Source organism: Peromyscus maniculatus, chromosome 15 (assembly GCF_049852395.1).
Source record: "Peromyscus maniculatus bairdii isolate BWxNUB_F1_BW_parent chromosome 15, HU_Pman_BW_mat_3.1, whole genome shotgun sequence".
NCBI lineage: Eukaryota > Metazoa > Chordata > Mammalia > Rodentia > Cricetidae > Peromyscus > Peromyscus maniculatus.
In genome coordinates this window covers 71,272,809-71,287,463 of record NC_134866.1, presented here as the reverse complement: position 1 = coordinate 71,287,463, position 14,655 = coordinate 71,272,809, and the positions used below count along the sequence as shown (strand labels likewise).

General features: G+C 49.4%; 1 protein-coding gene across 2 annotated transcripts in view; it reads right to left on the bottom strand.

Moving 5' to 3' along the window:
- Positions 1-14,655, bottom strand: part of Serinc5 (serine incorporator 5) — a 108,491-nt gene that overhangs the window by 18,493 nt on the left and 75,343 nt on the right. For both annotated transcript variants that reach the window (XM_076552067.1, XM_042261622.2), the window contains exons 6-8: positions 11,139-11,350; positions 8,913-9,008; positions 6,228-6,354 (exon numbers count right to left, since the gene is read on the bottom strand). In XM_076552067.1, coding sequence (XP_076408182.1) covers positions 6,228-6,354; positions 8,913-9,008; positions 11,139-11,350 — 435 coding nt within the window. The remainder of the gene's footprint in view (positions 1-6,227; positions 6,355-8,912; positions 9,009-11,138; positions 11,351-14,655) is intronic.

Genomic DNA, 14,655 nt, shown 5'->3' with positions numbered 1-14,655 from the left:
CTTCGAGGCCCTGTGATCTTGAAGCCAACCCATTTGTTTATAACATTCTAAACGCTGACTCCTCCTGGTGCCATGGTGGGTAATTACAGCAAGCATCGATCTCCAGATCCTACGGGACACTCGGCCAGCTCCTGAGAGTGTTACAGAGGCCCCCACGGGCAGCACCATTACCCTCTGTGCCCTGGGCACTGCTGCTTCGTGTCTTCATTCCAGGCACTGCACTTCTGCCGTTTAATTACCAGCACTCAATACCAACGTTTGCTGTTGGCATTTAGACAGTCTAAACAGCAGCTGTCAGCTTTGAAAATTGACATCTTTGGGGAGCATCAAACTACCCTCTGCCAACCTCCACTTGTGATGCCATCTCTCAAAAGTGATCTTTGTAGGGTTTTGTTGTTGTTGTTGTTGTATAGTGCTAGGGATTAAGTCCAGGGTTTTATACATATGGAAGCAGATAAATTCATTTCCACTTAAGCCCCAAATTAAAAGTGATTTGGCAGGGGGTTGGGGGTGGATGTGTTTCAGACCCAGATCCTCATAAAGGCTGAGAGTTAAGAATTGCTGTGCTAAGTTGTGGTCACATTATGCACTCGTGGGAAATGGACTTGAATCCTTCTTATTGGTGTGTGTGTGTGTGTGTGTGTGTGTGTGTGTGTGTGTGTGTGTGTGTGTGAATATGTTTGTATGTCTATGTTTGTGCATACACTGTATGCCTAGTTCTGTCACTGAGCCATACTCCCAGTCTTAAAAGTGACTAAAAAAACCAAAACTGGGTTTTGCTAAATTGCTGAGGCTAGCCTCAAACTTGTAATCCTCCTGCCTCAGCCCCAGCCTCCCATATTAGTTAGAATTATGGGCACACACCAACATACCCAGCTCTAAAAGTAAGCATTTACAACCGAGAAGCAGGGGAAAATGTGAGGGGGTGAAAATTCCATACTGTGAGACGCCCCCACAACCATCAGTCTATGTAGCTTACCACCCAGTAGGACTCTGCTCCTTTACAGATGCCCAAAGCAAACCTAAACCTCTGGGCTAGCACAGGAACAACCACTTGCCTACCCCAGCTTTACTGGACACTGACTAACCTTCAAACAACCAGTATTTTGTTCTGCTAAGTACCCTTGTAATTTCTTCTGATGATACCAAAACAGACAAAAAGAAAGCCAATTTAGTTGCAAATAAACACAAACCAAAACACCACAGAAACTAATGAAGGGAAATACTTATCTCAAACGCCACCACTACCACAAGTTTGCTCTGTCTTTTCCTAGGAGTTTCCAGTTTTGCGTTTTGTTTTGTTTTTTTTAAATATTTATTTTATGAGTATGAACATTTTACCTGCAATTATGTCTGTGCACCACATGTGTGCCTGGTGGCCAGAGAGAAGAGAGCATCTGAACTGGAACCAGGGTTATGGATGACTGTGAGCTGCCGCGGGGTGCTCTGGGAACTGAACCCTGATCCTCTGCAAGAGCATCAAGAGCTCTTAACTACTGAGCCAGCTCTCCAACCCTTCCTTCTGGGAATTCTTATAAACACAACTCTATTTGATTTTTTTTTTTTTAAGAAAATGAGCTATAAGCAGCTTAGTAACCTATTTCTCTCTTGAAATTCCAATATTTTTGAGATTTTTGTTTATTTTTTTATTTTATGTATCTGAATGTTTCGCTTGCATGTATGTCTGTACAGCATGTGTGTGCAGTGTCCTAGAGTCCAGAAGATGATATCAGATCTCGTGGAGCTGGAGTTACTACAGCTGTTAGCTGCCAAGTATTGACTGAATCTCAGAGCTCTGGAAGAATAGAGAGTCAATGCTTGGAACTGCTGACCATCTCTCCAGTCCCACTCACCAACATTCTTATTCTTACACGCTGGTTTGCTTTCTGTTGCGGTGATAAACACCATGACATAAAGCAGCCTGGGGAGGAAAGGATTTATTTCATCTTAGACTTCTACATCACAGCCCATCACTGAGGTAATTCAGGGCAGAAACCCAAGGCTGGAACCTGGAGGCAGGAACTGAAAGTAGAGACCACAGAGGAGTTCAGCTAACTGACGTGCTCCTCAAGGCTTGCTCGTCCTGCTTCCTAACACAGCCACTGCACGGGGTTGTCCACCTCTAACACAACCACTGCACAGGGGTGGTCCACCTCTAACACAGCCACTGCACGGGGTTGTCCACCTCTAACACAACTGCTGCACAGGGGTGGTCCACCTCTAAGACAACCACTGCACGGGGTTGTCCACCTCTAACACAACTGCTGCACAGGGGTGGTCCACCTCTAAGACAACCAACCACTACACAGGGTGATCCACCTCTAACACAACTGCTGCACAGGGGTGGTCCACCTCTAAGACAACCACTGCACAGGGGTGGTCCACCTCTAACACAGCCAACCACTGCACAGGGTGATCCACCTCTAACACAGCCACTGCACGGGGTGATCCACCTCTAACACAACTGCTGCACAGGGGTGGTCCACCTCTAAGACAACCACTGCACAGGGGTGGTCCACCTCTAACACAACCAACCACTGCACGGGGGTGGTCCACCTCTAACACAACCACTGCACAGGGGTGGTCCACCTCTAACACAACCACTGCACAGGGTGATCCACCTCTAACACAACCACTGCACAGGGTGATCCACCTCTAACACAACCACTGCACAGGGGTGGTCCACCTCTAACACAACCACTGCACAGGGTGATCTACCTCTAATACAACCACTGCACAGGGTGATCCACCTCTAACACAACCACTGCACAGGGTGGTCCACCTCTAACACAACCACTGCACAGGGGTGGTCCACCTCTAACACAACCACTGCACAGGGGTGGTCCACCTCTAACACAACCACTGCACAGGGTGGTCCACCTCTAACACAGCCACTGCACAGGGGTGATCCACCTCTAAGACAACCACTGCACAGGGGTGGTCCACCTCTAACACAACCACTGCACAGGGGTGATCCACCTCTAAGACAACCACTGCACAGGGGTGATCCACCTCTAACACAGCCAACCACTGCACAGGGTGATCCACCTCTAACACAACCACTGCACAGGGTGATCCACCTCTAACACAACCAACCACTGCACAGGGGTGGTCCACCTCTAACACAACCAACCACTGCACAGGGGTGGTCCACCTCTAACACAACCACTGCACAGGGGTGGTCCACCTCTAACACAACCACTGCACAGGGGTGGTCCACCTCTAACACAACCACTGCACAGGGGTGGTCTACCTCTAACACAACCAACCACTGCACAGGGGTGATCCACCTCTAACACAACCACTGCACAGGGTGATCCACCTCTAACACAACCACTGCACAGGGTGATCCACCTCTAACACAACCAACCACTGCACAGGGGTGGTCCACCTCTAAGACAACCAACCACTGCACAGGGTGATCCACCTCTAACACAGCCACTGCACAGGGTGATCCACCTCTAATACAACCACTGCACAGGGTGGTCCACCTCTAACACAGCCACTGCACAGGGTGGTCCACCTCTAACACAGCCACTGCACAGGGGTGATCCACCTCTAAGACAACCACTGCACAGGGGTGATCCACCTCTAACACAGCCAACCACTGCACAGGGTGATCCACCTCTAACACAACCACTGCACAGGGGTGGTCCACCTCTAACACAACCACTGCACAGGGGTGGTCCACCTCTAACACAACCACTGCACAGGGGTGGTCCACCTCTAACACAACCACTGCACAGGGTGGTCCACCTCTAACACAACCACTGCACAGGGGTGGTCCACCTCTAACACAGCCACTGCACAGGGTGGTCCACCTCTAACACAGCCACTGCACAGGGGTGGTCCACCTCTAACACAACCACTGCACAGGGTGATCCACCTCTAACACAACCACTGCACAGGGTGGTCCACCTCTAACACAACCAACCACTGCACAGGGTGGTCCACCTCTAACACAACCACTGCACGGGGGTGGTCCACCTCTAACACAGCCACTGCACAGGGGTGGTCCACCTCTAACACAACCACTGCACAGGGTGGTCCACCTCTAACACAGCCACTGCACAGGGGTGGTCCACCTCTAACACAACCACTGCACAGGGGTGGTCCACCTCTAACACAACCAACCACTGCACAGGGTGATCCACCTCTAACACAACCAACCACTGCACAGGGGTGGTCCACCTCTAACACAACCACTGCACAGGGGTGATCCACCTCTAACACAGCCACTGCACAGGGTGGTCCACCTCTAATACAACCACTGTACAGGGGTGATCCACCTCTAACACAACCACTGCACAGGGGTGATCCACCTCTAACACAACCACTGCACAGGGGTGGTCCACCTCTAACACAACCACTGCACAGGGTGGTCCACCTCTAACACAGCCAACCACTGCACAGGGGTGGTCCACCTCTAACACAGCCACTGCACAGGGTGGTCCACCTCTAAGACAACCACTGCACAGGGTGGTCCACCTCTAACACAACCACTGCACAGGGTGGTCCACCTCTAACACAGCCACTGCACAGGGGTGGTCCACCTCTAACACAACCACTGCACAGGGGTGGTCCACCTCTAACACAACCACTGCACAGGGGTGGTCCACCTCTAACACAACCACTGCACAGGGTGGTCCACCTCTAACACAACCACTGCACAGGGGTGGTCCACCTCTAACACAACCACTGCACAGGGGTGGTCCACCTCCAGTGGGCTGAGCCCCTCACATCAATCACTAACCATGAAAACGCACCCCAGGCTTTCCCACAGGTCAACCGAGTGGGGTATCATTTCCTTAATTAAAGTTCTTTTTCCCAGATTACTCTGGCTTTGGCAAACAACCAGCCAGCACACAGGCAGCAGGAAACGTGGCTCATGAGGTATGGGCTCACTGGACATGGCCAAAGACTTGAATCCCCTGTTGTTTACTTTTGTGTATGTCTCTGTGTGTGTGCATGGAGAGGCTAGCACACACTGGGGACCTTCCTCAGTGTCTTCCTACCTTACTCTCGGAGACAGGGTCCCTCACTGAACCTGGAGCTCACTGACTACACCGGCTGGCCAGCAAGTCAGGATCCACCTGTTCACATCCCCAGCACTCGGGTTAGCGGTGTGGATGACAAAGCTCAGCTTTTTACACGAACACTGGAGATGTGAATCTGAATGCAGGTCCTCACGCTCGCACGGCCATCCCTTTACTGACTGGGCATCTCCCCAGCCTCAACCCTCTCTGTTTCAGGACCGCAGGTACTAGGCAGACAACTGATGTGATTAAATGTCAGAAGGGTTCCTTCAGACATATCGGAAAGGCTGTCGCGTAGCACAGGCAGACTGGGGATTAGAGCTGGCCAGAGAACCACCACTTTAACCACATGGTACACAAGCAAGCATTTCCTGGCTGGGTCACAGTTCTGAGCAAACACTCTGTAGCGTGGAGGCTCTTGCTGGCCCCTTCCTTTCAGCAGGATTAGAGAGCATGTCAGTGTACTCAGACATTTTCTTTATACAGGCTGTCACCACCAGGATTGTTTAGTTTCAGCAAGAGGAAAATTATAACGTGCCCATGACAAGCTGAATTTCTCACACACAGAAACAAGACATAAAACATACTGAAGTAAAACCTCACTCTGAAAAGGCTCCTGTTGAAAGGAAGTTTCATTACCAGTGAAGTATGTACCCAGAATAGGTAACCAACCATTTCTATCCTTGACTTTTCTCTCCAGCAACCTCTGAAGTGTTTTTAAAGCGGAGGCTCCTTGGCACAGGCACGTGAGACACCCTGCCTACATCACATACATACCACAGACCCTGGGAGTGATAGCACGACCAGTCTCAGCACAGGAGAGGAGGGGACGCTTCCTGCCTTCACTGGACCACATGTAGAACAACCCGGCTTTCTCACCACCGATAACAAAACAAACGCCATTTTCCCTGTGGATTAGAGCTCTGCCAGGACATTCTGGCATACACTATGCTTTCGTCTTCCTCACTATGTGCTCCCTTCCTCTTCGGATGCTTCAGCAACTAATCTTCAATCAACTTTTAAACAAAGCATGCTTCTATTGAATTTGCCCCATCTAATGGAGCAATGAGTACACGGATTTCACGCAGGAGGCCATGTCACTGCTGGCTTTTTGTTGTTTTGTTTTTTAACAAGGAAACAACTATAATTTTAAAGCCTGTAAGCTGAGCTTCAATAACTCCTAGGACTTACCATGAATACGAGATGCAGACGATCAAGAGCAAGGTGCCCAGCCAGGCCACCATATTCTCATCTCTATGCAGGTCTTGACCGAAGTCAGGCACACATATGGTAACGTTCTTCCCGTGTTCATCTTGAACTTGTAAACACAAAGCAAACACAGTCACCTGAGAAAGGTCTGCTGCCCCTTACAGCGTTCATCTGGGAAGATCAGAGAGCTCTGACATGCCTCCTCCCGACACCGAGGCCTTCACACTGGGGACTTCTACTCTACCATCTGTTTCTGCATGACTGCACTTTTATTAGCTCAGAAAACTGCTCTCCCACATCAGCACACGAGAGGAGCGCCCCACGCCCCTCCGTGTTAAGTGTTGGAGGATGTGATGACTCAGGAGTCAGTCACTCTCGCTTTTTTTGGTAGATTAAAGAGAAAACAGTAAAAGTGAAGTTAGATCCATTTAAAAATATTATTCTGCTTTCTTCTGAACTGGATCCACAAGCCTCTGAAGAGAGGGTAGAGCACAGGCCCCCTGGGGTGAGCAACCCACTTCCAGACAGTGTGATGGGGGCCTGGAACTGGGCTCCCAAGCCAGAGAAGACAGGTTACTGCAGCTGACAGAAGTCGGACATGGCCTCCTTCAGCCGGTGACCTGGAAACCTGAGGGAGTCTCAAAGTTCAAAGAGATGAATCAAGAGGCCGGATAGAAATGTTTCTATAATACCTCTCTCAGTAGCAATTAGCATTTTTTTTTAAAACAAAAACAACATTGTGCTTCAATTATTAACATCCAGCTAGGTCTGATTGTCAACTTGACCCCCAAACAGGGAAGTATAGAAACCATTCTGCAAACACACACTCTGTTTGAGTCAAACTGGAATTATCACTGGTGTTCACCTCAAAAGAGTAAACATAACCATGTCAGCTGTGGTTTTTAAAACCTTTATTTTCGAGGGCAGTGGGGGAAATGATTTTTGTGAGATGTGAACAAAACTTAACATTTATATTCAGGTAGTACTACTTAAAAATAAAAGTGCTTTACTGTTTGGGGGAAATATTTGTTATTAAAAAAAAAAACACTGTGAACAAAACCTCCATTAAGTTGAAATCAGATATTAGTACACAAGCAATTGCAAAAAAAAAAAAAAAAAAAAAAAAGTTTTGAGACCCCACAGTAAACTAAGTCAGGATTGAGCTTTTTTGTGTGTAATTAAGCTCAGGATAATCTATACTTACTATAAGACCTCCAATTACTACTTCCAACCATAACTATGAAGACAAGACCCGAGCTGAACATGGTGGCATGTGCCTCTGATTTCAGCACTTGGGAGGCTGAGGCAGGAAAACAGCAAGTTCAAGGCTAGCCTGGGCTACATAGTGAGTTCCATGTCAACTTGATTTTACAGTAAGACCTTCTCTCAAAACAAAGAAGACCTATAAGTACTTGTATCTCAATAATCACTACATTTGTTTTCTAAATTTAGGAACTTCTATTTTCTTTTTTCTTTTTGGTTTTTCGATACAGGGTTTCTCTGTGTAGCTTTGCGCCTTTCCTAAGACTCACTTGGTAGTCCAGGCTGGCCTCGAACTCGCAGAGATCCACCTGGCTCTGCCTCCCGAGTGCTGGGATTAAAGGTGTGCGCCACCACCGCCCGGCTAGAACTTCTATTTTCTATTCAATTAAGACTACATTTACTTGATTTATGGAAGATCAAATATACCTGAACATTCAAACATTCATGTATCTGCATGCATATGTGTTTATGCATACTTATGTATCACAAAAGTGATAAATATAAAATATATTGATCTAAAAAATCAATATGAAAATTTGGCCACCTGTTCATAAGGCTCAGGGGCTCATAATATCACGTTAGAATATACTACTACTTATGTAGGTTAATATCTTACTTTTGGAGGCAGACAGGTGGATTTCTGTGGTTTTGAGTCCAGCCTGCTCTACATAGGGAGTTCTAGGTCCGCTAGGATTATCTAACCCTGCCTTTAAAAGCTTTCAAAATAATCACTGTAACAATTTTACACTAGTAACAGGTAACACCCCACAGAACTTGCTGTGTGCTGGTCACCGTTCTAATTGACTAATGCACACATCATGAGCATTTTCACTGGATTCTTAAAACCACCAGAGAACAGAGCTCCGACAGTCTGCCTCTGACAGTCCTGGCCCTTCTCTGTGTTCCACTGTCTCGGTAATAACTGTCACTGGACAGCACCGTGAGACTGTCACCTGCCAGAGACCGATCCGGGTTCAAACTGCATTGTTCACCCTTCTTACCTCCATACTTTCCAGCTCCCTCTCACTGTCAGAGAATAACCTCCTGACGGGGAAAATTAGTAACTAAAAAAATTGAAACAAAATGTACCCACGTCAGGTGGCTCATGGTGGCCTGTAATTTAGCTTCAGGGGATCATATGCCCCCTTCTGGACTCCTGGAGTACCTGCACTCACACATGCATGTACACACACACACACACACACACACACACACACACACACAGTTAAAAAATAATGAAAAATTTTTAAGAGAAGAAATTTTTGTTATTGCAGTTAACGACTTGATTTCATGAAAAGGCCTAGCTCATCTTGCTTCTTTGATTTACTGAATCCTCGACAGCTCAGGCTCCAGGGAAATGAAGACACATGTACCATCAGCACACACTTGAAGAAGGCTCCTTACCTATTTTCTCAGGCTTGCTGGTGAGTGCCGAGAAGGTGAGGTATGTGACATAGCAACTGATCAGCCCAGACTGCAGCAGCCCCGAGTGTGGCTGTCCTGGAACAGGAGACAGGCGGAGACGGCCTTAAAACCCCAGCAGCAGACCCGGACCTTACGCGGATTCCATCCCCACGCACGAAGCTCCTTAAATTTCTATACCTGCCTGTACTAATGAAGTGTTTGTCTCAGAAAAAAACTTAAAATTGGGTGAGGATATGCCTACCTTCATATTGCCATTTAAGGACACCAAATTCTTTCCAATCTCTCCATAAACAATGCTAAAAAACCTATAACTATGCAACACAGTGTCCAGACCCCGAGGGCTTTTAACTGTATGTATGTGTGTGTGTATGTATGTGTGTGTATGTGTGTGTATGTGTGTGTGTGTATGTGTGTGTGTATGTGTGTGTGTGTGTGTGTATGTGTGTGTGTGTGTATGTGTGTGTATGTGTGTGTGTGTGTGTGTGTGTGTGTGTGTGTGTGTGTGTGTATGTGTGTGTGTATGGCTTAGCAGGAAGTGCCTTCACCTGCTGAACCATCTCTCAGGCCCCCTCCCCGCTGAAGTTTATAACATTAGCTCCTAAGTCATGAGATCAGAAGAAAATCGGCATCGTTGTTTAGCTTAGCGTGATAGACCGACAAACTTCACAGAGCATGGGTAGATGGACAAGGTCATTAGATAATCCACGAAGCATAAGCACTTAGCTGTCAAGACAAAAAAACAAAAAACAAAAAAACCCACCACCACTAAAACACTCTTGGCCACACTAAGTACAAGACCTAGTCCCTGCTAAAAAGAAAAGCTATGGGGTGTGGCATTCACTGGGAGAGGGCCTTAAAGTTCCAATATTTAAGTTACAACTTAGTATTGGAATCATTTAGAGTAACTACAGAATCTGTTGACGTGGGATCTCTCTTTGCTGAAATTTTCAACCACCTGCTGATATGAAAGGATTCCAGCTACCTTCTGTTAAAATTCCTTCTTAAATTACTGTTTTTCAATGATAATTATCAATAGCGGCATTGTAATAGGCATTCACAATATTGCTCTTTGGAATTAGACATCCTTAAACTAATGGCACTAGTCAAAATTTCAAAATGTTATGCCTGTTTCAGAAGGTAGGACTGAACCCAAAGGAGATTTCAGTCAGCTTACCAATGGTTTGTTTTAGGAAATTCTTTACTGACCATTTGCACAGACTGGGAGAGTAACTGCCTCAGTTTCTGCAACGCAGCTAAAGACTCAGTACGGACAACATCTTATCCTGGTAAAGTTGTTTGCTGCTCCTTAGCTGCTCCCTTTTTCCTTGAAGGCAAGGAGTCGCATGTAGCCCAGGCTGGCCTCAAATGCCCCTATGCAGTCGAGGCTGGCTTTAACTTTCGGATCCTCTCCCTTCCGTCTCCTAAGTACTGTGATTACAGGCCTGGCTTTTCAAACCCACTGTTCTGGAAAGGATTCCAAGGGCTACACACTTATTGTCCTATCGCCTCTTCCCATCTAGAAATCTGAACAGCACATCAGATTAATCACTTGTACAGGAAGAGTCCTTCGAGAAACACCAGACTGGGATCATCTTTATGACCTGGAGGCAGCACAGCTTGGGCACACAAGCTTACGGGGTCGGAGGTAGTGTACTGTGACAGCTCACACCTCCACTCTCTAAGGAACTTTCAACGGTCCCCTCCTTTGTGGCTCTGACACAGCCTGACCAAGGCCAAGCTCACACAGTTCTGCGGACTTCACTGAAGTAGAATCTGGTCACGAGACTGGAAACAACCAGGATGCGAGTTCCTATTTCCTGACTCACTAGCCAGGTTGTCCTTGGTTGCTCTTCACCTGCCTAGGACAATCCCAGAAACAGCTCCTTCTGGGCCCTGTCATTCAAATTTCTCCAGGATATAACAAGCCAAATTCAGAAATCTCGCATAACAAAGACTGAGCACATTTCCCATTTAAAGGCTCCCTATAGTATACTGTCTATCTTCCTATGTATTGGCTTAAACTCAGATCTTCCTGGACACAAAGTAAACCTGGCTATCCCCTCCAAATAAGCATGGAATATGAAGAGGAGACTTGAGCCCCATCCACGGGAAATTAAAGAATGACTTGGACTTTCAAAAAACCACTGTGCTCGTTCAAACTCCCAAATGAAAATACATACAGAAAAAGAGAAAAGCCATGCTTACGATTCTGGACACAGGGCGAGATGGCTGCCAGAGAGACCAGCAGGCACAGGCCGCCATGCACTCCCAGGAGGATCTTGTTGTCCAGGCAGCCATTGCCCTGTGTGTAAAATAATGCCATCAGAGCCAAGCCTCCAACAGCAACAGAGTACATGATGAGCGTCGCCAGGGACAGGGAGGCGTACCACAGCTTATTACTGGCAGTGCCTGCGGTCCTGTTTCTCGGGAAGGGGGAGGGAGGTGGAGGAGAGAGAGAACAAGTCAGTGAAGGCCTCCGTTCTCTGGAGCTTTCCATCCCTCAGATACTGACCAGCAGGATCAGGCCCCATCAGGGACACTGGAACCATGGGTCCAAAGACACCTTTAGCAGTGATGACACTCTACCTCAGCCAGAAAGTTCTCAGATTCTGCAGACTTGCTGACTTGGGCTTAGAAGCATCTGCACACATGAGTTTCTTCTCCTGAGCCCAGTGTGTGCATCACCTAAAATGAACATCTACCAGCTCTACCCTCGATCCTCCGTGCTGGATGCTAACGGCACCGGGGGAGGCAGTGGCAGCATTGGGGTTTGAAGGAAAGACAGTAACTCAGTGGGGTGGGCTTCGGGCTTCCTCTGTGAGGGCAGAGCCTGGAACTGCCATGACCTCTCATCTAAGTGCTGGCGGCAGCTCCCAAGGCCACCCTCTCTTGGAGGAGAAACAGCTCCGCTCACAGAAGCCCTGCCAGCCCGTTCTTCTCCCTCTGCACAGAAGAGGGCCTGCATCAGGACCACCTCTCCGAAATTCTGAGAACTGATTAAGGGAGAAACACCGCAGTAAATACAATCAGGGAAAGAGGGGTTGGGGCGACGGCTCGGTGCTTAAGAGCACTTACTGCTCTTGCCGAGGATCTGAATTCCATTCCCAGCACCCACATCAGACAGCTCACAAGTGCCTGTAACTCCAGCTCCAGGGGACCTGAAGCCTCAGCGGTCGCTGCACTCAAGCACATACTGCCGTACAGACACACTCACATATGCATGATTTAATAACTCTGTAAAGTCGGGGACAGAAACGCCGGACCGGGAAGACAGCTCGGTCAGGAAGTGCTTGTCTCCCAAGCACGAGAACCGGAGTTCCGTAGTCTAAAAAGCTGGGCACAGTGACATGCGCTTGTGACCCAGCACTGGGGAGGTGGAAACAGCTGGATTCCTGCTGTAACCTGACTATCTAGTCCAGCCTACTCGGAGAGTTCCAGACCAAAAGGTGGACAGAATGATAGCTCAAGTAGCCCCCTGGCTTCCATATGCATGCACAAGTGTTCACCCCTATAAACATGAATATGCATATACATGCACACAGGAGGGGAGGGGGGAGGGGAGGGGAGGGGGGAGGGGAGGGGGAGGGGAGGGGAAGGTCTACTGGGATATACCATAAAGAAACCAAGAGAGGAATCTACTTTGCAGTTTTTATAAATATTAATAAAGGCATGAGCAAGATTAGTGGTGACATAATTCCGTAGAAATTGTTCAGAACAAAGAGGAGGTGTCTATAAATGCTAAAGAGGACAGAGCCAAGGAAGCCTGGCTGACTGACGGTCATCCACCTCATGATTCAGCTGCTCTTGGTGTCAGCAACCACACACCCACACCGTGCTCCCACAACCACGCTCCCACACCGTGCTCCCACATCCACGCTCCCACACCGTGCTCCCACAACCACACACCCACACCGTGCTCCCACAACCACGCTCCCACACCGTGCTCCCACAACCACGCTCCCACACCGTGCTCCCACAACCACACACCCACACCGTGCTCCCACAACCACACACCCACACCGTGCTCCCACACCGTGCTCCCACAACCACACACCCACACCATGCTCCCACAACCACGCTCCCACACCGTGCTCCCACAACCACGCTCCCACACCGTGCTCCCACACCGTGCTCCCACAACCACGCTCCCACACCGTGCTCCCACATCCACGCTCCCACACCGTGCTCCCACAACCACGCTCCCACACCGTGCTCCCACACCGTGCTCCCACAACCACGCTCCCACACCGTGCTCCCACATCCACGCTCCCACACCGTGCTCCCACAACCACGCACCCACACCGTGCTCCCACATCCACGCACCCACACCGTGCTCCCACATCCACGCTCCCACACCGTGCTCCCACAACCACGCTCCCACACCGTGCTCCCACATCCACGCTCCCACACCGTGCTCCCACATCCACGCTCCCACACCGTGCTCCCACAACCACGCACCCACACCGTGCTCCCACAACCACGCTCCCACACCGTGCTCCCACACCGTGCTCCCACACCGTGCTCCCACAACCACGCACCCACACCGTGCTCCCACACCGTGCTCCCACACCGTGCTCCCACAACCACGCACCCACACCGTGCTCCCACATCCACGCTCCCACACCGTGCTCCCACAACCACGCACCCACACCGTGCTCCCACAACCACGCTCCCCCATTCTTCAGAGAAAGCCGCTCGCCTAACGTTTCCACAGAGCTGGAAAGGGTTCAAGCAACACTGCTGGAACGCTTTCACAATGGAAAGGTTGCTCTCGCCCGAGACAGAAAAACAGGAAGGAAGGCTGAGATGACAATGACCACCGCACTCTGATGACCCCACGACAGGCACACCAAGGAAATGGGGGACAAAACATCATGAATGGCAAGGATACACAGTGCCGTACACACCAAAAGCTGACCACTGGACTGGTGGGCGGGGCACGGTCCAGCCTGCTCCTCCTCTGGTCTTTGGGTTGTTAGCATGTGAGGGATTCCTGACTACACTGGTCCAGGTTCAGGGTTCGGTCCTAGCCTTTCCCGAGCTCCAGACTCCTCCTCCTCCTCCTCCATTGGGAGGTCAGACTGGCATGCTAGCCTTGGCACATCACGAGGACTCCATGTCCACTCCTCTGCTCTCACTTCAGAACATGGCAGCCACACTCTCGTTGTTGGGAGAAAGAGAAAACACAAGAACCACAGGCCCTCTCCTCACCTCCACATCTTCGGCTCACCTCCAGGTCCACCCACACCTGAATCCTGGTCAGATCATACAGAACCTGGGCCTTTGCAACCTGGCTCCAAGCTCCACCCCTCAGAGCTAGCCCTCCTCACACCGGCCTCCTTAGCATGCACTTATGGCCCTCTCCGATCTTTTGTTTTTTAAGTTAAGAACGACTCAGTTACAGTCTTCCCTTCAAAACTCTTCTACTCTCCCAACGTTTCATTTAGAAACCAAAGCTCTAAGTCTGGAAATGCAGCCCGGTGGTAAAGTACTTGCCCAGCAGGTGCAAGGCCCTGCGTGAAAACAACTTTGAAAAGCCTTTACACTAGGCCTCAGAGGCACTATGATCTGGCCCAGGGCCAGCTCTGATATCATCTTCCCCGCTCTTCCCACGCCTCTAGGCCCCAGACACAGATGTCCCTCTGTTCCTTAAACCAGCCGGGCCAGCTTACATCTGAGCGGGGTCCTTTCAAAGGGCAGCCTGCTCTCCAGCACCCTTTAT